Source organism: Mus caroli, chromosome 9 (genome assembly GCF_900094665.2).
Source record: "Mus caroli chromosome 9, CAROLI_EIJ_v1.1, whole genome shotgun sequence".
Classification (NCBI taxonomy): domain Eukaryota; kingdom Metazoa; phylum Chordata; class Mammalia; order Rodentia; family Muridae; genus Mus; species Mus caroli.
The window spans coordinates 60,901,816-60,927,086 of record NC_034578.1 but is presented as its reverse complement, the minus strand read 5'-3'; the positions used below and the strand labels follow the sequence as shown (position 1 = coordinate 60,927,086).

The 25,271-nt window shown below is 51.0% G+C and overlaps 1 protein-coding gene across 1 annotated transcript in view; it reads left to right on the top strand.

Moving 5' to 3' along the window:
• The first annotated feature begins 1,627 nt into the window (after window positions 1–1,627).
• The window catches only part of Smad3 (SMAD family member 3), a 110,444-nt gene continuing 86,800 nt past the window's right edge, over window positions 1,628–25,271 (top strand). Inside the window, exon 1 of the mRNA XM_021171797.2 lies at window positions 1,628–2,154. Coding sequence (XP_021027456.1) covers window positions 1,949–2,154 — 206 coding nt within the window. The 5' untranslated portion in view covers window positions 1,628–1,948. The remainder of the gene's footprint in view (window positions 2,155–25,271) is intronic.

Here is a 25,271-nt window from a genome sequence, read left to right as displayed (position 1 = left end):
CGGATTTGTTCGAGGCCAGCTTTGCTCTGGTCTATAGAGCGAGTTTCAGGACAGTCAGAGCTACACAGAGAAACCCTGTCTTGAAACAAAACAAAAAGGACCTCCTTCCTTATAGCCTCTAGCAGCGAGTGGAAGGGAGGCTGCAGCCACCATCTAACTGGTTTGCAGGCACCGGCTTGCTGAGGTCTCCTGAGCCTCAGGGGTCTGTCGTCCTTTCCGGACTTACCAGGGAGGTGGAAGGAGGGAAACCACAACCCCTGACAAGCTGCCGCTGGCGGTTGGTGGTGGGGCAGCCTCGAGGACAGAGCAGGGGGCCTCTGAAGCTTCAGGGCTGACTCTGTGGGACGAGCCACACTTCATAGGGCTTCGTAAAGCGCCCCGGATCTTGGTTTGCAAATAACTTGTTTCTCACCACGGGAGAGAAATGTGTGTGTATGTGTGTTCGCGCGCGTGCGCGCAAAACCAAGCATACTCTAAGCATCTGGGCTAGCCTGATAGGGAGGCTGAAACAGGATAAAGGAGCAGAGGGTCTATTGTAACGCCCCAAATCCGTGGAGGGACCGTGGGCAACCAGTCCTGAATTCGTCTAGTCTGCAGTAAAGCCCCTAGGGCTACCCAAAGTCAGGTTCTCTTGGCTTCCCACCTAGGCTAACTTTGAATAAACTTCCCGAGTCTTCCCCGGCTTGCTCTTCTTTGTGTGTGCGAGTTCATTGCTTTGTAAACAAAAGCTCTCTTACTTGTTTGGTGTCGAATTTCGGAACTTCAGTAACACCCTGAAATGTTAATTCTCCCCCCTCCTCCAAAGGAAAATCCTAAAGCACCCCCATTCATTCCTTCAGGAACGCAACAGATGTCTTTGAGGCCCGTTTTCTGCAAAAGGCTTGGTTCACTGGGCCCAAGGGACCCCTGGCTCCAGCTATTGTTCAAGTTGTCACTGAGGTCTCTTAACTCCTTTTAAGTCTCCCTCTCCCCTTTTCCAACTCCCTCCTCCGCAGTCTTAGGCAGTCAGCCGTTCTGATCTCACCCAGCAGGAAAACAAAAACAAAACAAAAAACCACCTAAAGCAGCTCCGGCCACTGAGCGAGATCAGCGTGCCCCAACTTCCTGGGCCCGGAGCTTTTCTGAACCCCTCACCGCGCCCGAGTCCTCTCCGGGGTGCAGCCAGCCCTTGACGGACCGTGCCTGTTCCCTGCGAGTCTAATCCTCTCTAGTTCCTGCAACGGTATCTGGGAGTCTGTGGGGCGGCGAGTCCCCAGGAGTCCGGTCCCGCGGCACTTGGCAGAGCTGGCGGCCGCCGTGCCCGGTGGCCCACGTTGGCGCGCTTGGCGGCGCTGGGCGGGGAAGGCCGCGGGTCCTCCCCGGAGCAGGGCGCGGGGGAGGAGCGGGGAGCCCCGGCAGCGAGGGGGCGGCGACTGCGCTGGGAAGGAGGCTGCACGCGGAGCTGCGTGAAACGTAGACTTGGGAGCGGGCGGGAGAGGAGCGGGTAGCGCGGCTGCACTGCCCTGGCCAGCCCTGCAAGGCGGCGATCACAGAGGAGGAGGAGGAGCAGCGCTGCAGAGGCGGAGGGATCTGCGCACCAAAGCCATCCAGGCCAGCAAAGTTTGGCTGGGGGTTGGACTTTCCTTCCCGGAGGCGGCACCCAAACAGCTACCCCGTGCGGAAACCCAAACTTTCTACTGCCACTCGGAGTCTCGCGGCCGCCGCCTCCACCCCGCGCGTCCGGGGCCTGCCCGTCAGTCCGTCGGTCCGCGTGGAGCAGCTCGGGCGCCGCCGTGCTCCCGATCCCCGCAGCTGCAGCGCCGCGGTCCTGACCCGGACGCCCGGGCAAGTTCTCCAGAGTTAAAAGCGAAGTTCGGGCGAGGCGCGGGCCGAGCTGCCTCTGAGCGCCCCCGGCGTCCCCAGTGCGCCCAGCCCCGCCGGGGGCGCCGGTGACCCTCCGGTGCCAGCCATGTCGTCCATCCTGCCCTTCACCCCCCCGATCGTGAAGCGCCTGCTGGGTTGGAAGAAGGGCGAGCAGAACGGGCAGGAGGAGAAGTGGTGCGAGAAGGCGGTCAAGAGCTTGGTGAAGAAGCTCAAGAAGACGGGGCAGTTAGACGAGCTGGAGAAGGCCATCACCACGCAGAACGTGAACACCAAGTGCATTACCATCCCCAGGTGGGGGTCCCAGAGCGGCGGGGGGCGCACCGGCCCAGCCCCCTAGCGCGGCCGGGGTGGAGAGGGAGGGCGTGTGCGTGTGTGTGCGCGCGCCTGTAGGGGACGGGGAGTGGGTGGAGGGACCCCAAACAAAACCTTCGGATTTGCCTAGGCTCAGAGACCAGGCTTCCGTGCAGCATTTTGGCTTCTAGACCTCAAGGGTCGCCAGCTGCTTCCGTGCAGCAGGGGTGTTTCTGAGCTTGGTCCCCCAACTCTCCGGGCTTCGGGCTCCAAGTGGAGGCCCCGCTTTGTTCGGCTCTGCCGGCCGAGCCCCTCCTCCTCCGCCGCCTCCCGCCCCGCGCTCGTGGAGGTGGTGGCGTGTGTCCCTTTCTTTTCTTCAGCTCTGTTCCCCCCACTTCTTTTCCTCGTCTACAGGAATGCAGTCGGTACAGCTGTGGGTGAGGAGCGGGAGCCCGTTGATTGACAGATTCCTTCTTCGCTCTTTCTTTGCCTTGGGATTAGCATTTTTACTGAGTATTTTTAGATTTGGTTGTGCCAGCCTCCCGCCCCCTGTGCACGCATGCACGCACGCACTTAGTTGGAGAGCAGAGCACCGACTTTGAAGCGGGAGAAACAAGTGGCAGAAAGTAGGGGCTTTCCCACTTTCCACCCCACCCCTGCTGATTTGCGATCTTTTTAATCCAGAGTATGCGGGTGCCTAGAATGGAGCAGGCAGCTCCAGGCAGATAACAAAACACCCCAGGGCTGGCCTCCCATCGGCCCTGCATTCCTGTAGAGCCTCTTTTCCCAAAGCGCTTTGCCATCTGTCCTGACCTCCTTTATCCTTCCCATCGGGCTAGAGGAGTCCGGCGGGAGCTCACAGATGGCTGATGGAAGGGGTCAGTGACTTCACTCCCAAGGCCTTCTAGAGCATAGCCACGTCTGGGCAATGCGGTGAGAGCACTTTAGTCTTCTGGTTTTGTTTCTTCTCAGACACCTTTAAAGACTGATTCCAGATGAGGGGCAGGTGGGGATGTTTGCAGGGGTGTGTGTGTGTGTGGGGGGGCGCATTCTGCCTGCAGAGGGATGGAAAGAAGGTTCCCAGGGCCTATGATAGTAGAGGTCATCACCTGTCTAGGCAGGGGTAGCTTCCATCCTTGGCCACCTGCTCAAGGCAGCTGTGTATGGGCTGCCAGCCCTGATAGTAAGACAAAAAACAACATCTGTCCACAGGAACCTAGGGTCGGCCTTCCCTGGAAGCACACACCACATATGGTGGGAATGCCACTTAAAGAAAATCAAAACAAAACAAAAACAAAAATCTAACAACCCCCAAACCTGAGCGGGTGGATCCCACCTGTAAAGGAGAGGGCAGGCAGGCAGTATGTGGTCTGGAAGAATGCTTGGCCACTGAGCCTTTGCCAGCTGGCTTTAGGGGTGATGTGATAGTCAGAGGCACCTGGGTTTTGGCTCCTTCTTCAGCTTCCCATTCTCCTTTATCCTTTTGCTGAAGCGCAGTTGAGTTTCACAGGGCTCTGTCAGATCTGGAGAAGCAGCCCCCCCCCCCCCATCTGCCAGAGTGCACCCAGCTCAAGCGCTTTCTGTTTTGAACAGTGCTATCAAGTATGAAATAGCTGTGCAAAGTATTTCACAATTTACAAGGCACTTTCATATGGTCTGGAAGACGACAGAACTGGAACATAGAAAAGGCAGGCATGGAGGTCTAAAATGATCTTGCTTGCGAAGTGACAGAACTTAGAGAGGGAAAGCATTCATTCGACTAGATCTGGCATGCCCTTTCTCCCAGGCTGTTTTGAACTCTGAGTCCCCAAAGCATCCATGTCCAGGGTGGGTGGTGGATCTCTTCTGTCTGCAACGCTCTTGGTTAATCTTTGGGCTGGGGTCAGCTTGGAGGAGAGGCTGTGCCTTCCTCACAGACAGGTCAAAGCTAGTGTGCTTCTGAGATTTCAGGCTAACACTTTCGCTCCCAGCCGCATAGGACTAGGTACCTTCAGCCTGTTCGTAGACCTCAGGCTTTGGAAGCAGGGTGTGGGTTTGCCGGTTCTTTGGCTGCACTTCGGACTGAACCCAGGGCTTCTTGCATGTTAGGCCAACGCTCTGCTACTGAGCTACCCTCCCAGTCCTGGGATTGTTTTCTTTCATCTTTTCTCAACTAGAGAGACCCGGTTGCTTGGGTGGATCTAGACAAAGGTGGATTTCCATCCCTGGATTTTGTGCCCACGCCTCTGGGTCACCCTGTCTCCCTTGGCAACAGCTGCTGCTGTTTTGGCCATGGGCTGAAAGCTAAAGGCCACGTCTTGGAGAGGCGACTAGTTGGCTATGTGCTGGTGCTAGCCCTGTGTCTGCTAAGCCCCGGGCTTGTGTGTTGCTTGTCACATTGCTGCCTTTGAGAACTAGGGCTTTGGAAAGCAGACAAAGGAAAGTGTGTGACTTAGTCACCCGCTTCGAGTGGGGCGGGACACTGGGTGCCTCAGTACATTCTGTCAGATCTGGAGCAGGGCTGTGAGGACTCTCCGTCTGAGATGAGGAACCTTTCGGCTGTGGTAGCTATTGGCCACATGCTGGCTTCTCCCCCCCCCCCCCCGGGGCTCTAGGCACATTCAGTGACCAGGAGAGCTGGAGTGACCCGGGCTTGCTTGCCTTCACAGAGATGAGGTGTAGGAGTTTCATTTTACGCTACAGAGTGGAGAGCAGGGCATCTCAGATCTGGCAGAGGTGGGGCAGAGCTCAGGCAAGTTCCATGCCAGCAGCCCACTCCCACCTGCTTGAGTGGCTGAGAGGAGACACAGGTGTCTCCCTCTCTAGTTCCTAAAGGGAAGTTGAAGCACCTGCCTTTGAGAGAGACAGGCCTGCCGTGGGGGAGAGCCAGTGCTGGACCAAGCTGAAGGCATCTCTGGTTTAGAAAGGATCTTGGGCATTGTTGCATAGCATCAAATCCAGAGAGGGGGAAAAAAAGTCAAGAAGTGAAGTAGGTCTTACAGGAAACACCCCACCACCACCTTTGTCCACCCCCTTTGTAGTATGACCTCCTCCTGGGGCCCCCAGGGACTTTGCTAGGCTACCCTCAACTGGTAGGGAGAGGAAAAGTATCCTCATTGTAACCGCGTTCTCCAGCTTCTGGGGACAGAAACACCAAGGCTTTTGACAATGCCAGGTAGGTCTCTGGCCAACCCCCTCGGTGTAAACCATTGGCAGCAAGCCTCCTCCCAGCTGCCAGCATGTGACCCATCAGAACAGGGCCTCAGAACAGCGGGTAGCTGACTAGGGTGCTGGACCACAGGGTCAGTATTCTCTGGTTGGAGGAACTTTGACCCTTCCTGCTTGGTCCTAGGGAAGAATGTTTGCAGCCATGCTTTTTGCGGGCAGCATTTTTACTCTGTTTCTAATCAGAAAACAGGATTGTTTCTTGTGTGCCCAGCCTCTGACCCAATGGTATATGCCCTAGGGAGGGATGCAGAGATGTGTTTGAGAAGACAGGGACATTTTTGGAGATTGGGGGTACTGTGGGGAAGATGACTGTGAAATATGCTTTAACATGTGAAGGCACAACATTAGAATATTACACCATGATAGACAGCCACCTGCTTTCTCTGGGGAAGATAAACCCCACCCAACCTCTGGAATTCAGGTCCCTGCCTGGATTTAAAATCGGCTGTATTGTATGAATGCATGTATGTGTGTATGTATTGTGTGCATGTATGTGTGTATGTATTGTGTGCACGTTACGTGTATTGTGTACATGATGTGGTGCACATTTGGAAATCAGAGGACAGCTTGCAGGCTGTCCTTCCACTGTCTGAGTTCTGAAGGTGACATTCAGGTCATCAGGCTTGGTGGCAGGCACCTTTACTGGCTGAGTCATTTCACCAGCCCAGAGCCTTCCTGGATGGGCATAAAACTGGGTTAAAATGAGGCCCCAGAAGAGTTTACAGACATGCTGCGGAGATGTAGGGTTTTTGTGTTTTGCCTTGCGTCCTCATTGCTTTGACTGTGGAACTTAACCAGTCACTGCTCTCAAGGAACTCAGCGTCCCTGCCCCAGGATAGAGAGCTGGCGGGGTGGCCGAGGGTCGAGCAGTGCTCCGGGTGGGAGCTGGCATGTGTGTTGGGGAGGTTGGTGTGTGCTGGTTGGGGTGATGGTCTGAGGAATTTGGACTGTGTGAAGCTCCTGGGAACTTGGTCTTTTCTTTATTATTATTTATGTGTGTTCATTGTACAAACTAGATTTCATCATGCCATTTTTTGAGTCTTGTATTTTGAGTATATGTACCTCCCTTTAACCCCCCCCCCCCCATCTCAAATCCTGCCCTGGTCTCTGTATAGTCCCTCTTCTAGTTTTGTGTCTTACACATTTTTTTTTTAAACTGTAGATTCAGCATATGTGAAGTCACACTACATCTGTCTCAGTTTGATTTTTGCTTAACATGGTGATCTCCAGTTTTACCCATTTTCCTTGAAACATCCCTCGTGTGTGTGTGTCTGTGTGTGTTTGTGTGTGTGTGTGTCTGTGTTGTATGAGTGCGTGCTTATATGTGTGTTGGATATGTGTGTTGGGACCTGAGGAGAGCTGTCTTGCATGACACCTTTATCTGCTGGGCTTTTGCCAGGCAGACAGCTGCGGTGACTCTCTTACCTGTCACTTGTACAGAAGGGCCTGTGAGCTGAGTGCTGTCTAGGACCCAACTATAAAGTGTTTTCTCTTTGAAGTAAAGGGCAACTTAGTGTGACAAACCTGAATTTCAGGTTTTCCTCGGTGTGAGCAGGGACTCTAGCTGCGGACTGTGGGTGCTCAGCCTTTCCTTTTGGTGTGACTTAGCTTTTCACATCTCTCAATCACATGCTGGGCAGAGAAAATCCTGAGAACCCCAGTTTCTGAAAAGACATGGGAAGTTTTACTAAGATCTCTTCTAGAAGTCTCTGCAAGGACTTTAAAGAGCTTTGTTTGTTTATGTGCATGTGTGTATATGCATGCGAGTGCAGGGTCCACAGGCACCAGAAGGGGTGTCACCCCCAGACAGAGTGACAGTTGTGAGCTGACCCACCTGCTGCTGGAGCCCGACTCCCATCTTCTGTTAGAGCAACATGTGCTCTTAATGGCCTAGCTGTCTTTCTAGCCTGTGAAAATGTTATTTTACTTTGTATTTGTTTGCGTGTGAGGGTGCATGCATTCTGAAAGTTAGTTCTCTCCTTCCACCATGAGCTCCAGGCATTGAACTCGGGCCGTCAGGTATATGGCAAGAGAGTTTACCTGCTGAGGACCTTGAAGGGCCTGGACATAAACATTTAAATGACCATTTTAATGATAGAAAAAAAAAGTGATGAATGAAGTCATCATTTAGTTTTGATGAGACATGCAAGAGGTTGATGACAATGGAGAGAATTAGGTTTGAGCTTATCACATCCCGACTCTAATTAAAATGAGTTTTTGAAAAAAAATAAATATTGGCTTAATAATGTAAATTTGCAACTGCTGCTGTATTATAATGGAAATAAAATTAACACAATTTAATGGACTGAATGGCTATTAATTTCCACCCACTAATTTATTAGGAGATTTTAATGCCATTTGCTGCGCTGCACAGCCATTATTCTCAGTGTGCCTCTGTGGAATAAATGGGACTGGGCAGGGCTGGCTCATTTGAAATGAGACTGTATTCTGTTAAGGCGTTTCTCCCGCTCTTCGTCTTCCAGAATCCCCCTCTTAGAGTCACACTTCCAAGGTGGAAAGCAACAGGGTCTTGAATATCTAGTTAACTTCTGTTCCTGTCTCCTTTGCTGTACTTGACGGGTGTGTTAACCGCCTTTCTTGTTATTGTGCAAACACACCCTGACAAAAGCAGCGGAAAGGGAGGAAGGGCTTGCTTTGGCTTGCAGTTTCAGGTAACAGTTTATCATGGCAGGAAAGCCATGGAAGCAGGAGCTTGGAGTGGCTGGCCACGTGGCATCCATAGTCAGGAAGCAGAAAGAGGTGAAAGCTGCTGATTGGCCCACAGATAGAGTGGGTCCCATCAACTCGATGAATCCAACCGAGAGATTCCCTTACAGACGTATCAGAGCTTTGTTTTCCTGGTGACTTCACTTTCATCACCTTGACAATCAAGATGAACTATGACAGCTGGGAAACACAAAACCACCAACACAACCTGAGCCGGGTGTGATGGCGCACACCTTTAATCCCAGCACTTGGGAGGCAGAGGCAGGCAGATTTCTGAGTTCATGGCCAGCCTGGTCTATAAAGTGAGTTCCAGGACAGCCAGGGTTATACAGAGAAACCATGTCTCGAAAAGCCCACAAACAATGGGGTTGATTTTGACCGCAAGAGCTTAGAGAATAAATGGTGACCGTACATAGAAAAAAAAAAAAAAAAAAAAAAACAACAAAACAATACAATCTGACTTGTTTTCCCAGGTCTGATAGTGGCAAGGTTGCTCCTGGGGTAGGAGGTTAGGGGCAGGGGCATCCTGCTGTGTGCATGGTGTGGGAAGGAACTGGAAGCCGGTGAGCATTGGAGGGACCAGCTTTCCTCCAAGGCTCTTGTAGTTCAGCCTCTCCATCTTCCCTGGAGCCCAGTGGCTCCTAGAAACAGTTCTACGTTGCCCTGGGGATGCTCGTATTTATTATGTGTTTGTGTGTATGTGTGTGGGGTACCTTGTGCCATGGGATGCACACGTATGTCAGGGTGCAGTATGAGGGAGTCAGTGATTTCCTTTTACCAAGTGGGTCCCGAGGACCACACTGTAGTTGTCAGGCTTGGTGGCAAATGCCTCTGCTCTCTGAGCTTGCTCTGCAGTCCAGGAATGTGGTTTCAGGGACAAAGGAGCTTTTAGGAGACCTTGTCTAGTTTATTGTTCTGTTTGCTTTCAGTGAAGCAGGTGCTCACTCTGTGCCCTGGGTGACAGGGACATGATGAGGAAAGAGGGCTAGCATGACAGGGACATGATAAGGAAAGAGGGCTAGCTCCTTTGCTTCCCTCTGTAGCTTCCCATCTGCCAGCTGGTTAAACATGGCTCCTTGGGAGCCGTAAGACCGTTGTGTGCGTTTATCTCCAGCTAATTTGTAAATAGAATTTGCTTGGTGCTAAGAAACCAGTCCCCCTCAAAACTCTGAAATGGATTAACTGCTGACAAAGATTCTCTCTCTCTCTCTCTCTGTGTGTGTGTGTGTGTGTGTGTTTGTTGAGAGAGAGAGAGAGAGAGAGAGAGAGAGAGCATACACATTATTCTGTGTTGACTTACTTCACAGTGTGAGAAATAACGTATCTGCCGGACAAGCCCCTCTCTCCTCAGTGGCATGACTGCCAACAGCTGCCTGCCACAGTGACACACTGCTACACACACACAATGTTTTGACAGAGAGACTCAGTTTAAATTGAAAAAACAGTAGAAGCCATTAATTAAGAAGTCTGGCTAATTCTGGACCCAGCTAAAGGTTTGTTTAGCAGACTCCAGAAATGCTATCAAAGAAAACTTACTTAATGCACTTGGTCAGGTTGTTTTGGAAGCGGGCGTGACAGACACAGGGTAGTGAGTGAGTGTGGGTGGGCGGGTGGGGTGGGGTGTTTCTAAACCTTGCTTTGTTTTTGACTTAATTTCTCTGCATCTCAGTTGTTCTCAGCTGGTGTAGTCTAGGTAGCAAGTTCTGGTGGAGGGTTCTCTGGACTCTGATTTTCATATAGGCATTCTAGAAGTTTCTGAAGCCATTTAAAAATTGCACTGTCTTTGTTGTGTGTGTATGGGGGGGTGGGGGGGGACACACAAGCCACAGGTGCAGAAGTGGAGGTCGGAGAATCACTTGTCAGCTCTCTTCCACTTCATGGATCCCTAGTAGTCAGGAAATGGGTCGTCAGGCTCAGTGTCACGCACCAATTACCCACTGAGCCATCTCACTAGCCCCAATTTAGAAGTTCTCTTTTTGGTGTACAACTGGTTCATTAATTGAATCATGAATCTTCTTTAATTATCATCAGTCCAGTGCCAATTAATTTATAAAAGCGAGTAAACAACTTTGGAGTTCCGTCTCTAGATTGTGGCTCTCCTCTTCCCCTTGCCCTCCTTGCCCCCTGGCCCCCCTTGACTAAATCGGCAAACTTGAACTACAAAGGCGTGTAAAAATACCCAACGCGAGGATGAAGCCCGGAGACTGTGTGTCTTAAGATGCAGTGAGCGGTTTGCCTTCCTTTGTTGCTATTTTTGACTATTCTTGGAGCAGGAAGTTGACTTTAATGACCACAGATGCCTAAAAACGGTTAGCTACCAGAGGTGGACATTCTCGCAGATACCTGTGGGAGTGTTTGCTCCTGTCAGTGTTTACCCACGAAACTTCCTTATTTATTTTCAACTGTCTATGCAAAGACACTACCCCCAGTAAGCAGAGGGAGCAGGGAGCTTACAAATTTGAACCCCATCTAGGAAATGGAAAAGGAGTTTCTTTGAGTTCATTCTTTTTCTGTGTCCCAAGGCTTTCCCCACTCACATCTGGCAAGTTCTCTGTGCTCCGCTGGGCGTTTGTTTAGGGCGAGCACTGTTTAGAAAGCAGCGTACAGGTTTGCCTTGGAAACAGAATTACCCATCTGACTGCTCCTGCCGCCAGGCTTCGTACTGCTCATCGCCAAGCCAACTGTGGCCCAGAGGGGCCCCTGGTGTGTGTGTGTGTGTGTGTGTGTGCATGCATGTGTGTGTATGTGTGTGGTGTGATGTTTAAAAGCTTTTGACAACTTTTGACAATAGTAATGCTTTTTGGGTGTGTGTTTTTTAAAGGTCTGTTTTGACACTGTCACAGCTCAAAAATGCCAAAAGGCATTTTTTCCTTAAAAAATCACCTCTGGGCTGAGCCCAAATGTGGAGTAATGGGTCCAGAAAGAGCTCTTTTTTTCCTTCTCTTCTCCTCTCCTCTCCTCTCTCCTCTCCTCTCCTCTCCTCTCTTCTCTCCTCTCCTCTCCTCTCTCCTCTCCTCTCCTCTCCTCTCCTCTCCTCTCCTCTCCTCTCCTCTCCTCTCCTCTCCTCTCCTCTTTTTTCTTTTCTGACTATGTATATTTTTCTTTCTTCCTTTTTCCCCCTAGCTACAAGTAACTGTCAGATAGCGTGCTGAGGCAGAACACCGGGGTTTCTCTGCTCCCATGTAGCTTGACCAGGCCCGGACTCTAGGTGGACTGCACCTCTCTAAGATATTTCTTTGTGGTCATTTCTCTGTTCCCTAATGGGTGTGCCATGCCACTTGTGGAGTGGGAGAGAAAGCCAGGACATTATAACGCAGCAGAGAAAAGGACTGCATGGAGCCTAATGGCCTTGGTCATATCTTTTGCTTCAGTTCTCCTGTGTGAAAAATGGGAGCAGGACTGCTGATCGCACGTAAGAGTGAGCTGAGACGGGCCAGGTTCCTAGCCCATGTGTGCGGCTCATAGTATGTGTTCAGTAAATTCGTCTTTTCGTTCTCAAGAAGGACATTGGTGATGGCACCAGCAGGGCACCTTGGAGATCCCTGGTTTCAGAGCTCACTATCTGTAAGAATGGCAGTTCATGTAAGGGAAGGATCCTTTCCCAATGCCTGTACCCCAAAAGTACCCAGCCATGCCGCGTATTGGCTGAGGTCCTGGTGGAGTATTAGAAAAATAATCGATGTTCAGGGGCCCTCCGCTCCGTTCCCCTTCCCCCCTTCTCTATGGCCATTTAAAACATTGCTTGGCTGACTAAAAATAATAGCATTGAAAACAAACTTTGATGAATCAGTGCTCTGGGTGGGGGGGATGGGTGAGATCCCCATGCAGAGCCCAGTGACTCACAGTTTGTGACTGATAGCTGCCTGTAAGTGTGTGCTGTTTATTGTTGCTGGTGTTTTCTTGGGGCAGGGTTGGAATGTTGTCCTCCTGAAGTTTCACCTCAGCAGCTGGCCTGGCTGTTGCCAGAAGCTGAGGACTCCAAAGTGATCTGGATGTGGGCCCTGGAGCCTCTGGCTGCATATGGAGCTGTGGAAAAGGGGATCATGCTTGGAGAACCGGGTTCAGCTCTTCGACTTGCTGGACTCTTCTTCATGGGACAGAGCATATACAAGGTCAAGGGACAGGGCTGTGTCAGGCCTGTGTCTCACCTCTTCCTGGTCCAACATCTAAGGGCAGACTCTACCGCAGGCAGCAGGTGTACTTACAGGTACAAACAGGATACAAGGTGCAAGTGGATTAGGCAAAGAATTGTCTAGAATGTGAAATGTAGCATGGGACATAACCATGGTGTGTATACGGCTCCTAAAGTGTAGGGTGTCCAGAGATGGACCCCGGGGCTGGTTCACCTGGGTCTCCACATTGTGAACCAAGGTGTCGGAGAAATTTTAAATTCACACCTGGGCTTTTGGCTTGTGTTAAGGCATTTCCCAAGGTGGGACACCATGGCCTATTCTAGTCTAATTTATTCTTTTGCTGTCTTCTGGAGTGTGCTGTGTAGCACGCAGGCTTGCCTGTGCATACACACGCTACCACCCACCCGCATTAGTAGCAGGCCTGTTAGAGTACCATGTGCTCAGCAAAATGGCCCTGGCTACTCCCATCCCATTTGTGCCAGGGACTGGATTGTGGAGAAATCTCTAGGAATTGATTTCCCTTACTTGGAACCCAGGCTGAGGTGGGCTAAATGTTGCTGGTTCCCCACTCCAGCTTGAGGGTAGATGGGGATCCCAGCCCCTAAGTGTACATTGGGTTTTGGCAAACCAACTTTGTGTTGGGCCTCACGAGACACAGAGATGAAGTCTTGTCTGTGAACTGTCCAGAGGCATAAAGGGACTGAAGCGCCTGTTCAACCACAGAGGTGTCCTTGAGAGAAATGGCCTGGTTAAGGTCACGGAGTGTTGTTTAGGAGCCCAGAGGGAGAGCAGCCATCCTCTGAACACCAGAAGGTTTCACAGAAGAGGGAATGCTCTAGCTGGGTCTTCATGCTTGCAAAAGAGTCTGGGAGTGGGGTAGGAGGCTATGGAGAGAGCAGGCCAGACAGCGTGGAGAGGGCTAGTGTCTGGGAGAGGCAGGGCAGCTCAGGGTGGCTACAGCGAGGAAATGGGAGCGGCCAGAGGAGTTGGGAGGGATGGTGCCAAGCAGTTGGGTCAGCCAAGCTTGGTGTCTGGACCTTGCTCTGTAAATGTCCAGGAGATTTTAAAGTGGAGGGGTGGTGTCTAAAGCCACTGCTCACTGCTCTCCCACCGAGGCCTCAAGGCCAGTAACAGCAGGTTTACTGCCCGAGTTATCCAGGTCAGAGACGTAATCCTTATACTGCCATGTGGACAGCTCTAGGCTATGTCTGGAGCAGGTTGAAATAGTGTTTTGCCCGTCAGTAGCAAAGACGCCTTGTTCAGCCAGGAGGCTCCGGAGCGAGCATTCGGGTAATCAGCCGTGACTCACGTCATGCGTTCCTTGGGAAATGAGGGGGAATGTCTTTGAGCTCTGTGGATGCTTGGTCTCCCTAAACAGAGGCCATAAGACAGGATCCTAACCCCTCTGGGTCTCCCTAGGCCAGCCCGTCGCGGAGTTTTTATACTGACTGCCTCTAGACAGTGTATCACATTATCCAGGCCAGGTTTCTGATTCCAGAGCACACTGCAGCCAGCCAGCATAGCTGCACTCCACAGTAGACTCGGAGAATGTTATCGGTTTATCAGAAACAGGCTCTGTCTCTTAATGAGTCAGATAAGGCAGGCCTGATGGTGCACTTCTACAGTCCCAGCACTCGGGAGATCCAGGCAGGAGATTGTGAGCTCCATCCAGGCCAACCTGGATTACATAGTAAGGCCCTGGCTAAAAAACAAAGGGGGATGGTGGTAGGATGGTTGAGCTGGTAGGGATATCTGCTGCCAAGACTCACACATAACCTGAGGTCCGTCCCTGGACCCTTCATGGTGGAGGGAGAGAACCAACTCCTTCAAATTGTCCTCTGACCACCACACCTATTTCTGCACATGTACATATAAAGTAAATAAAAACAAGAGAGTGAAATACTAGAGTTTAAACAAACAGAACTCCCATCTCCTGTCTGGACAGATACCTGTAATTTGTTTCATCTGTGGAGAGTTCCTTGTTATTCTTGCTAATCTAAGTTGATAGATACGTTCTTTTTCTTTTTCTTTTTCTTTTTCTTTTTCTTCTTTAAATAAACTTTTGTGTTTGTGGAATTTTTTTTTTGGAATGTATGACATTGCTAGAATTCCAGATGAGACCGTACAGTGCCTCTCTGTCCCCATGAGTAGAGAGGGACAGAGCCTCTGCTGTAGGCTTATGGAAGAAACTCAAGTACTCTGTGTGGGGCTGTTTGCAAGAAGCAACACGGTGGCTGTGTCGCCTGCCATGATTTTATAATGCACAGTTCTTCAGGTTTCCAAGTTCACACCCAGATTCTCATGGGGACCTTGGAGAACCATGAGCAGCGAACACACCAATACAAGTCTACACTCAGGGCCGGCATGCTCCCATGTCTTTGTCTTAGAGAGCAGCTGAGCCATCCATCTTGTTGCTGTCAGAGATGGTTGGGTTGGCAGTGCAGGCCTCTGGCACATCCTGAGACTCCCCTGAGGTGATTCTGTTGTGCGGTGTACGGATGCGTGCGCAGCACTCTGGATAGGTGAGTGAGTCACGGTGTTCCCATGGGGTGGCTGAGGCCCAGAGGGTCGGTGGCAGGATTTGGAGTTCGGGTGTCTGAGGCTTGACCCTAGTGCCTGTCATTTTCTTATTGCCAAGACAGAAGCAGCATTAGGGAAGACAGGTTTATTCTGGCACACAGTTTAATCAGAGGGTGTGGTCTGCCATGATGGAGCAGATATGGTGGCGTGGGTCTGGTCTGTGGTGGTAAGAGCTTGCAGCTTGGAATGCTGACACCTTGATGGATCAGGGAGCATGGTCTAGGCAGAAGCAGGGGCAGGCTGTAGTCCTCAAAGGCCTACCCTGCAGTGCTCTATCTCTACCAGCCAGGCCTATAGCTCCCCAAACCACACCTCCAACTAAAGAGAGGAGCAGGTGTCCAGATGCAGGCAGCCTATAGGACATATCAGACCCAAGCAGGATCTCTGCTACTGTCTGTGCTTTGCCCCACAGATCACCAAGAGAAACATCGTATGTATCTTAATAGACAAAGCCATGAGATTAGCATTGTTCTCATTTCATGAGAAAATTCAGGTCAGATTCCTTAAAAGTTCTTGTATGTCTCAAGAAAAGGGATGGGCAGAAAACGAATCAAGGTGGCTTTGTTTGTGATACCTTAAACCATTCTGGATATTTCTTTTATTCTTCTAAAAGATTTTAAAAAGTTATTTTATGTGTGTAGGTGTTTTGCCTCTGTGAGCGCCTGCATGCCCCATGCATGCCTCGTACCTGTAGCTGAGAAGATGGCATCAGAACCCCTGGAACTGAGTTATAGACGGTTCTGAGCCCCCAGTGTGAGTGCTGGGGACTGAACCTTGGCCCTCTGCAAGAGCAGCCGGTGCTCTTAACAGTTGAGACATCTCTGCAGGCCCGACGCTGGATATTCCTAAGAGCACGATGTGGTTATGCCATTATTAATTACAGCCAGATAGTGGTCAGATTTGAGTGAGCGGTCATCCTGAGTCACTCACCTCTGCACAGTGACTGTGATATCTGACCACAGTAACTGGGAGAATCGTACCAGCCCGTTCCCATACTGTTGCTCAGAGTGACTGTGTGATGCAATCCCTCCCAGCCCGGGGAAGGGACTGGCCTGAGGTCCTGAGGTGAGTTGGCAACTGGGTATTAACACAAGCCCTGACCCTAACCTGATGTGGTGAAGTGAGAGCTAGGGCAGGGCTGGTCGAGTTAGGGCTCTGCTGCTGAATGGATGGAACCAAGTGGAGGAGGAGGTAGGGCTCAAGGACGATGGAGGGAAGGTGAGAAGCAGGGGCATCTTACCAGGCCCTGTCCTTTCTAGACCCAGGGTTTCGGGCCACTTACTGCCCTTGGATGACGTTTAGTGGCCTGGACCAGAGTTCTCTTAGGGGGGCACAGAGCACATCTGCTCCATTTTGGCCTTAGAAGTGCTGCTTATTAGCTGCGACTGGGGGAAGTTTAGTGGCTCATCCTTCTGCTCCAGAATTTTGGAAGGTGCTGAGGAAGGAATTAAAAATAACAGCAAGCACGCCTTTTCTTTCTCTCTGCGTTAAAAAACGTGGACTGTGCCAGGCTTGTGGAGCAAGCACGTGGCCCAGAGTAATGAACGCCTGCCTGTGCCAGTGGAGTCCAGCACAAGATGTGTGTTGGGGGGTGGGGTGCACAGCATGGCTTCCCTCCTCCCTCCTCCTCTTCCTCTTCCTCTTCCTCCTTCCTTCTCTTCCTCCCCCTCCTCCTCTCCCTTCTGCTGTCCCCTCCACCTCAGCATTTGGTTTTGCCATTGTCTAAAGCTCATCTTCCTCCTTCCCTTGCTCTAAAGAATTTACTGGAAGTCTAGGGACAGCCTGGAGCTCTCTGAACTCTTAAACTGTTGCACAGGCACAGCTCTGGCTTCTAAGCTCATAGGAATGCAGCAGAGGTGACAGGAACAGGAACAGGATGAGAAAAGCTAGCTGCCTGCTGGGAGGATGTCAATGAGTTCTAAGGTGCCCATTGTCTGCCTCAATAGCTCTGTGGCATCTCATAGAATGGTTTGCGTCTCCCCCTGCAGACACATGCATGGGGTGAGTGAAGGCGCAGAATAGTGATTACTTATATCCTGGCTTACAGGAGATTTGGTACAGCCTTGATGACGGTGAGGCTAAGCTGGTATCATGCTGGACTTTGGAGAATATTAAGCTGAGGCCTTTGCCTCTTGTGCCTAGGCCTTGCCGTTAGCCCAGGGCCCCTCCTCCCTCTGGTCCATTTCCCTACTCGGCACTGCAGCCAGGCCTGAGTATCAGGGTGCTTTTGGCTGAAGCTATCCCGAATCCCAGTGAAGAACATCTGCAATATAGAACCTTATTGTGTTCTCCAGCTGTGGAGGTTCATGCCCCAGATGGACTCAGGAGCCCTCGCCTTCCCACCTTAACCTCTTCAGCTCACTAGTCTTCAGTCTTGTCCCCTTGTGGTGAGATCACAGATGGACACAGCTGTTGAAACATTAAAACAAAAAACCCAAACCAAAACATGAACAGCCCTAGAGGCCTCTCCCTCAGGGGCCTCTCCCCAAGGGCCTCTATCCTGGAAAGAATCCAGATGTGTCATTAGCCTGTCGTGCTACACGCAGTCAATGGCAGAGATAGTGGGTTGTCAGCAGGTTTCCTGGACCCACTAGGGTGCTTATTGTAGCATAAGGTACTTCTTCATTAATAGCTGTTGACTCCGAGTCTCTTGGAGTGAGGCTCCAGGCTCGTGCAGGTGTGGACAGCGTGGGAAAGGACTCCTGTACTTGGTCCCATCCCCTGTTCTTGTTGTGAAGAGGGAGATGCAAATATATATATGTAACTGGGCTCAGAGTGCCTAGCAGGCAGCTGATGGCACCCTGAGCAGATTGTCTGCTTTAGTTGGGCTTTAAGGAGACAGAAGGGCAAACCCGAGAGAATTCTTTGAGTACTGTGCCCAAAGGCTATGCCTTTTGTGACCCAAAGCCACACCCAAAGGTCCCCTAAGGCAGTTCAGATATCTGTCTTCAGCTGTGGCTTAGCTTCTCTTTTTCCTACTATGAAGATAACACCTGCCTTTGCCTTCGCTGTGGGGAGAGGTACCACACCCAGTGCTTCCTTCCTCAGGGAAGGAGTTGCCTAGAGATTCCTAAGGATTCCAGCTTCAGAGTCATCTGTGTTCCAAGCCAGCTGTATCCCAGTGGTCTCCAACATGCCCTGTGCCATCTCCTGAAAGCATACCCATGAAGATGTAAAACTCTGTAAATGTGGCATTGGTAGAAACCGTTCTGGCCTGTCACACCTGGCCTCTGCTGTTTTCCTGGAGGAGCGCTCTGTATGTAGGTGTGGAATACCCTGGGTCTTTTCACGGTGCATATGGTCTGGTCTTTACATCAGCTGGTGATCTTGGTCCAGTTCATTACAAACTGCCTGTCCCTGTCCCTAGCCCCTACCGTTTTCTTTCCTTTTGATCTAGAGGTTGTCAAACATTTCAAGCTAATTCAAGATGTTTGAAGTTTGACTCTTTTATTCTTGCTTATCTGAGTTGCTGTTTTGGCTTTGACTCTCTTTCTCGCCCTCTCTCGATCTTCTTTTTATTGTGTGTCTGTTTGCAGGTGTGGGTATTGCATTCATGGTGTGTGTGTGTCTGTGGAGGCTAGAGTCTAGATCTTCCTCCACTGGCCTTTACCGGATTTTTAAAGACATGTTCTCTCACTAAACCTGGGCTCACCAGTTCAGCTAGATTGGTTGGCCAGTGAGCCTTTTCCCCTTGCCTACTCCATAAGAGCCACCGTTTTTTACCTCTCAGGGCTGAGATTAGTGGAGTGCTCTGTGCCTGTGTCTTCATGTGGGTATTGGGGATCAGAACTCGGGTCCTTATACTTGTATAGTGTAGACTTCAACTCCCGAATGCCTTTGATTGTTTAAAGTTACTGATCCCATAAACAGAGGTTGCTGGGGCGGAGTATAGAAGGGGAGTTGTCTTACTTCGGAGTCCCTTTGAGCCTGGGACCCTAGCAGCTTCTTTCCTTGAAAATTCTCAAGTGCCCAGGAGCCTGCTGGTGAACCTGGCAGTGAACGAGGCAGTGAATCCCAGCTAGGCTGCCCCAGTGTGAGACCAGTTTTGTTTTATAAGCCCTGGTTCTGAAGTTCCTGGTGTAGGCTCACCTCACACAGTGCACCATCGTGTGGGGAGCTGTGCTGGGGAGGTGGGAGGGGGCAACTCTTGCCGTGACCACACTGTGGGCCGCCTGCTTCAGATGTTTACTTTGCCAGTTGATGAGCAGGAAGTGTATCTGTAGTTGCACGTCTCTTGTGGGCTGTACGGTTGCCTTCTTGGGGTTCACGTGGGAAGTGGTTACCTGTAGGAAGAAGATGGAATAGCGTTGTTCATAGAAGGGCTTTGCTCCAGGCAGCTTTTGAATGTCATCATTTGGTCCCTGTTTTCTTTCTTTTTTCTCTATCTGCTTTAACTTCTGTGATGGGAAACTTAGGACCATCTGCTGGGCATCCTCTGCCCAGCTGGGCTGAGTCAGAATCCTAAATCACACTTCTCTCTCTGGGTTTCATTTGTGACCACTGTGGGGATGACTTCCAGGCCCGCAGTTCTTCAGAGTGCCAGGGCCTCAGCTCCGGCTGCTGTCTTGGCACCTCTCTGCAAACATCTGTACGACGCTTGAACCTGAGCGGGTACCACTTCTCAGTCCGCCATCTATCTCCTCCACCTGCTTGTGTCTTCTCCATCACGGTAAAAGGTTCAACTAAGCATGAAGAGAGGGAACAGACAAAATGGAAGTGCAGGGGGCCTGTGATGTCTGCAGGTGACAGCTCACTGCTGTAATCCCGGCGCTGGAGGCAGAGGCAGCAGGATTAAGGTTGTCCTCAGTTACATAGCCAGGAGGCCACATGAAACCTTGCCACAAACAGAATGAGAACAGGGCCTGCAATTCTAGTGTCACCCTTCTCTGCTGATGCTGAGGTCTTTTGACCACTTCTGCTGGTGGACACTGGCTTTGTGACTCTGGGAATGTCACCTGCTCTTCTCAGCAACACGATGACAAGCTTGAAGAGAGACTCTCAGAAGGCCTATGGCTGCCCCATTACTTTCCAGCTCTCTCCTCAGTCCTCGCTGGCTTCTGGCCTTGCTCTGCACATGTGTTTTCCTGGGGGATGGATGAATGTAGCTCTTCACCATTTCCTCAGTGAAGGAGCAGTCCATCCCTCCATCACAGCCGTTCTTCCTTACATTGTTAATGAGCCTGCATCATCCGTGGTGTTGCCGGAAGAGGTGACCGGGAGCTCTGTCCATGAGTTAGAAAGCCTTTGTCATCGTTAGGGTTTCTCTTGCTGTGATAAAACACCATAAAAACGCAACTTGAGGAGTAAAGAGTTTATTTCAGCTTACAGTTCTACAGCACAGGAACTCTAGGCAGGAACCTGGAGGCAGGATCTGAGCTTGCTTCTCCCAGCTCACTCAGTCTGCTTTCTTATAGAAGAGCCCAGACCAACCAGCGAGCCGGGCCCTGCTACATCAGTCATCAATCAAGAAAATGCACCACCGACTTGCCCACCAGCCAACCTGTTGGGAACGTTTTCTCAACTGAGATCCTTTCCTCCAAAAATGAATCTAGCTTTCTGTCAAGTTCACATAAAAACTAGCCAGCACATCCATAAACATCTGGCCTTGCCAGAGCCACCCATGGTGAGATAAAGCCTCACCGGGACACCTATGCCAGGCGAGGAGAAACCAGGCCACAGGCTAAGAGGGATTTTCGCTGAGCTCCAAGCTCGGGTTTCCTGTGCTGCATGGCACCAGCTGCATAGCAAACAAACGCTCTGCCGTAAAAACACAGGAAGGAAGGCAACTGCGTGCGCAGGTCGGTTAGAGATTTTGAAACCCACAGTCAGCCTCTCTCATCCTCGAGAGGCCAGAATCCACACTTGGCTCTGGTCTCTCTGTCCGGCCGCAGCTTTCACAGAGCACCCTTTCAAAACTGGCTTAGGCCCATTCTGCTAATGGCTTTTCTGAGGAACCTCGGACAGCCACAGGGCCACCACCGCGGCTGAGGACTCCCGGTGGTGACAGCACTATTTCAAAAGCTCACTGCCTTTTGCCTTCAGGCATCTTAAGTGAAGGAGATGAAGTCTTTCCATTAGGTAGCGGGAGGGTGACCTCTAAAGGCATCCAGTAAGTACACAGCCACCTCACCTGTTCCTTCTACACTGTTCTGCCCCCTTGTGATATTCAGGACAGAGACTTAGAGATCGGGCTCTTGTGTAGCAGCTTTGTGACCCTGAGTGAGTCACTTCAACCCCTGGCCTCCCTGTCAGTAAATTGAAGGCGTAGTAGGGCTTTAAAATTTCCTCTGTCTTCAAGGTCAAATTCTTGCACTTGCATTCAAAGAAATGACAGTTATTCATTCTGAGAGTTTCAGAATCACGATATAATCTCTCTGGGGCTAGAAAGTGGGGCCCATAGTTGAAGACAGGATGGAAAGAAGCTTGGGGTTCAAAGTATTGTGTGGAGTTGAGACTCTTGGAGCCTCGTCACTCACGTTTGGTAGTCTGAGCCACTGTGGAAGGTTTTTTTTTTTTTTTTTTTTTTTTTTGCTTTGGCTTCTGTTTTAGTAAAATTCTCATTGCTGTGACAAAATGCTTGATCAGCAAGCAGCAACTTAAGGAAAGTTCTGCTTTGTGGTTTGAGGGTGCAGTCTGTCATGGCCTGGGAGAAATGGTGACAGCAGCGTGAGGCAATGGGTCACTTTGCATCTGTAACTAGGGAGCAGAGAGGGAGAAAGAGAGAGAGAGAGAGAGAGAGAGAGAGAGAGCGAGCAAGTGAGCACGAGCGAGTGAGCATGAGCTGAATGCTTGTATGCTTGTGTCCTCCTGGCTCCCTCTTCATTCAGCCTGGGTTCCTAGCCTCTGGGATGGTGTTGCCCACACACAGTTAGGGTGGGCCTTCCCATTTCAGTAAACTGAATCTAGAGGCTCTCTCACAGATGTGCCCAGTGGCTGCTCTCCTAGGTGATTCTAGCTCCTGCGACGTTGGTAGTCAGTATTAACCATCCCGGCTGCCTACAAATGTTTGGATCCTCAGACCACTTGGTTCAGAACTGCCGCAGGTGGAGGTCAGAACGGCGGCACTTTTTGGCTTTCTCTAGGTGACTGCAGTGTGTAGCTGGGACTGAGATCCACAGCTGCAGGTGCTTATGTAAGGCTGTGGTTTGGTGTGACGGGCATGTGTGTTCTGGGTGGAAAGTGATGGTGGTTGGCTACAAAAATAAAGCACACGCACTAAGAAGATGGGCATCTTGGGGCGAGCTGTGCAGATTTGGTCATCAGCCGGCAGCCTGGTTGTCTCAGCATCTCTGGGTCCGGTGGTTTCTCAAGAGCTTTGAAGTAGTGGAACCATCTGCAGCTGGTTATTTCTGCTCAGGAAACAGAAGACTTGAGGGGTGGGGCCAGGGGTGGAGCAGGAATGGATTAAACAGGCCATGACACACACCCACACTTGGTTCATGCTACCGAGGCCTCGGCCAGTGCTGGCATCCATCAGTGCCAGATCCTTGGCTGTGCCCTGGTGCATTCTGGGGGCTCTGAAAGATGGAGGAGTGGGTGTTGTTCCCTGGTTCTTTGGCCAAAGGGTTCCTGTCTTTGATGGAGAGTGGCCGCTACTATAGCACTCTAAGAAATCTGTTGGGGCATGGAGTGGACGTTAAACCATCAAGGGTGGCTGGGTTGGAATCTCTGGTTCAGATGAAGGGACAGGGTTGTTCCCTGGAAGGAAGGCAAAGGTGAAGAATATTTAGTTAATGTGGCATGAGCCACAGGAGGTCAGCGAATGTGTCAATTTGCGTTAACCTTGAAGGTTCTTAGAGTTGAGTGGTAGACTAGGAGCTTCGCAGAGGTAGACTTTGGGGATACAGGTGTTGGCAGTTGGGCAGAGCTAGGCCGTGATCCATTCAGAGGGCCAGGAAATCAGTCAGTTAAATAACTAGCAAGCTGTGACGGTGCTTAGAGACACAGATAGTGAGCTCTTCGTCCTCGAAGGGCTCAGAGTGCTTGGTACTGCAGGTTTTAGCAGGTGGCTCTCAACTGGTGGTAATGAGGGCTTCCTGGGCCAGGCACACAGTGAATACTTGGAACTGGGAAGCCACTGGGCCTGGCTGGGGACAGAGACCTAAGCTAGCAAGTGACACACGTGGCCCAACTTCTGCCTCCTGGTATGATGCTCTCGGTGTCTGGAAGCCATCCTGGTGGGTACCTCATTGGCAGCCAGCTTTAACATGAGGTTGTTTTTTTTGTTGTTGTTGTTTTTTGTTTTTTGTTTTTTGTTTTTTTCCCCTAAGCACTTCCCTAGCTTCAGGAATAATTTTTTTTTTTCACCTGGGATTAATCCTCTGCTGGGAAACTGGGGTTTGTCCCTTGAGCTAGTTGGTGAGCAACTGTAAATGCAGCCCATGTGTTGTTCATCCCTGGTGGTGCCAAGGGGGTCATTTCTATGTGGGTGATGATTCCAGGTTTCCCGGTCATGAGCTGAGTGTAACAGGGCCAGATAAAAAAGCCACATATAGAGCAAAGTACATACTTCTAAAGGTGGGCAGCAGAGGCGTTATGTGTGTGTGTGTTTATAAAAAGCCCATATTTTCTGGGCAGCAAAAGCAAACTTTCCAGTAAACATCTCTGCCCTTGTTACTTTACCTTTTAATTTTGTGTTTATGGTCTGTGCTTTTGAGATTGCATGCTCTGAGGCCAGCTCTGAGGCCAGCTCTGCCCGAACCCAGCTGAGCAAGCCACCCTTTGCAGCTTGTGATACAGAGCTCTTGCCTTACTGATTGACAGCTCCAGCCAATTTAGCAGCTCATGGGTGGGGTGGGGTGGGGTGGAGAAGAATCAAGCCCAAAAGCTCAAGGTGGAGGGAGAGGCCATGCACGCATTGGCTTATTCCCAGGGATCACCTTTGTTGGCAGGAGGAAAGCCTGCTGTGTGTAGCTGTGCCCCAGGCTTGGCTTTCTGGCTTCCTCAGTTTGGGTTGGCTTCTAGGGGTTGTGGGAGCCCCATCCCGTGCTCCTAGGGGCCTGTGCTTGAGGATAGGTGCAGTATTGGTCTGTAGGTGCTAAGTAGCTCTTGGTTATTCTACAGCTCCTAGGGTGAGATCAGGATAAACAGGCAGGTGAGCAAGGGCTGGGGTAGTCTGTTGTGGTCACAGAGCAGTGAGGTGAGGATAGGGTTACACTCTGGCCAGGTGTGTCACTGCAAGTGTAAAAACATGAGGAGGAGGGGCAAGAGCAAGCAGAGGTGGCAGAACCATCCAGGGGTCATGTTGGGGAGGGACAGTAGCAGAGCAGAGGAGACATCAGGGGCTTGCTGCTTTGCGGGCCACTAATAGGAAGACTATTTTCAGATGTTGTCTCCCAGTGAAGGGGAGGGCACCCTTGCTTTCTGTCCCACTGGAGGGAGTGGCTGTGTTCTGCAAGAAGGGTGCAGCTTCCTGGCAAAGACAGGGGCTCACCTCTGACCTTTGTCAGGGTGACTTTTCTCTAACAGAGATTGTCCAGTGAGCCTGGAAGGGAGGGCCCCCACACTTGAACCGGCAGAGTCTCCTAGTACGAACAGTGCCTCTAGCAGCTTTCTCTGGAAAAGTGACTTTTTAAAAAGTGTCTATGTGGGGCTAGGGGGCTGCTGCTTTTGGGCTGTTCTAAAGAAGCAAGCTGGGAGCCCAGGCTTGGATAGAAATGCTCTGGAAAACTAAAGCCCCACTCCTCTCCTCGGCTGCTGTCCTGGGGACCACCCTGCCTGCGTTGCATTTTCGAAGGTGTAATTCTTTTCTTTCTTTATGATCATCATTGTGATAGGGAACTGGAACAAGCCAGATCCCCATCTGACTGGGTGGTCTTTGTCTTCAATCTTGGAAGGGCAGGAGTGGGCTAGGGCACAAGTAAGCCTGCATACACTATGGTTGCCATACACTGGCCCCTTACATAATGTTTCACAGTGCCCTGGAGAGGGAGTGGGGCAAGTGACCAGGGACACCTACTGAGGGGTACTGAGTGGAGAAGGGTCTACGGCTGTCCCTTCAGGTCTACATTATTTTTTAATGGTAGCATTTCCTTAAGAAATGTACCTGCTGTGTGTTTTGTCTCAGAAAACCGCGGATCTCTTACCTCCTGGCCCTTGAGTAGGGGAAGTACTGCCACAATTCCATTCTCATCTCTAAAGCCATCTTCCCTTAGCTAGCTCTTTGACTCCTTTGCCTGATTTTTTTATTGCTCAGCTTTGCACAAGTCCCAGCTCTGAAGGATCCTCCCCATCCCCCGGGGTAATCGCAGGTAGGGTGGGCACTGATACATCAAAGGTGATGCTGTCCAGGTCCAGCTTGGTGATGCTGTTATCTGGATAGCTTACAGGAGTGTGGATGATTTCCGCAGCTGCATCACTGAAGAGCCCATCTTAGCATGGGTGGCAGCGCAAGATCTGTATTCCTGGAGCCAGCAGCTCCACTGAAGAACCCCCTCCCCGCAGTTACTTCCTGCTTCGGTAACCCGAAGA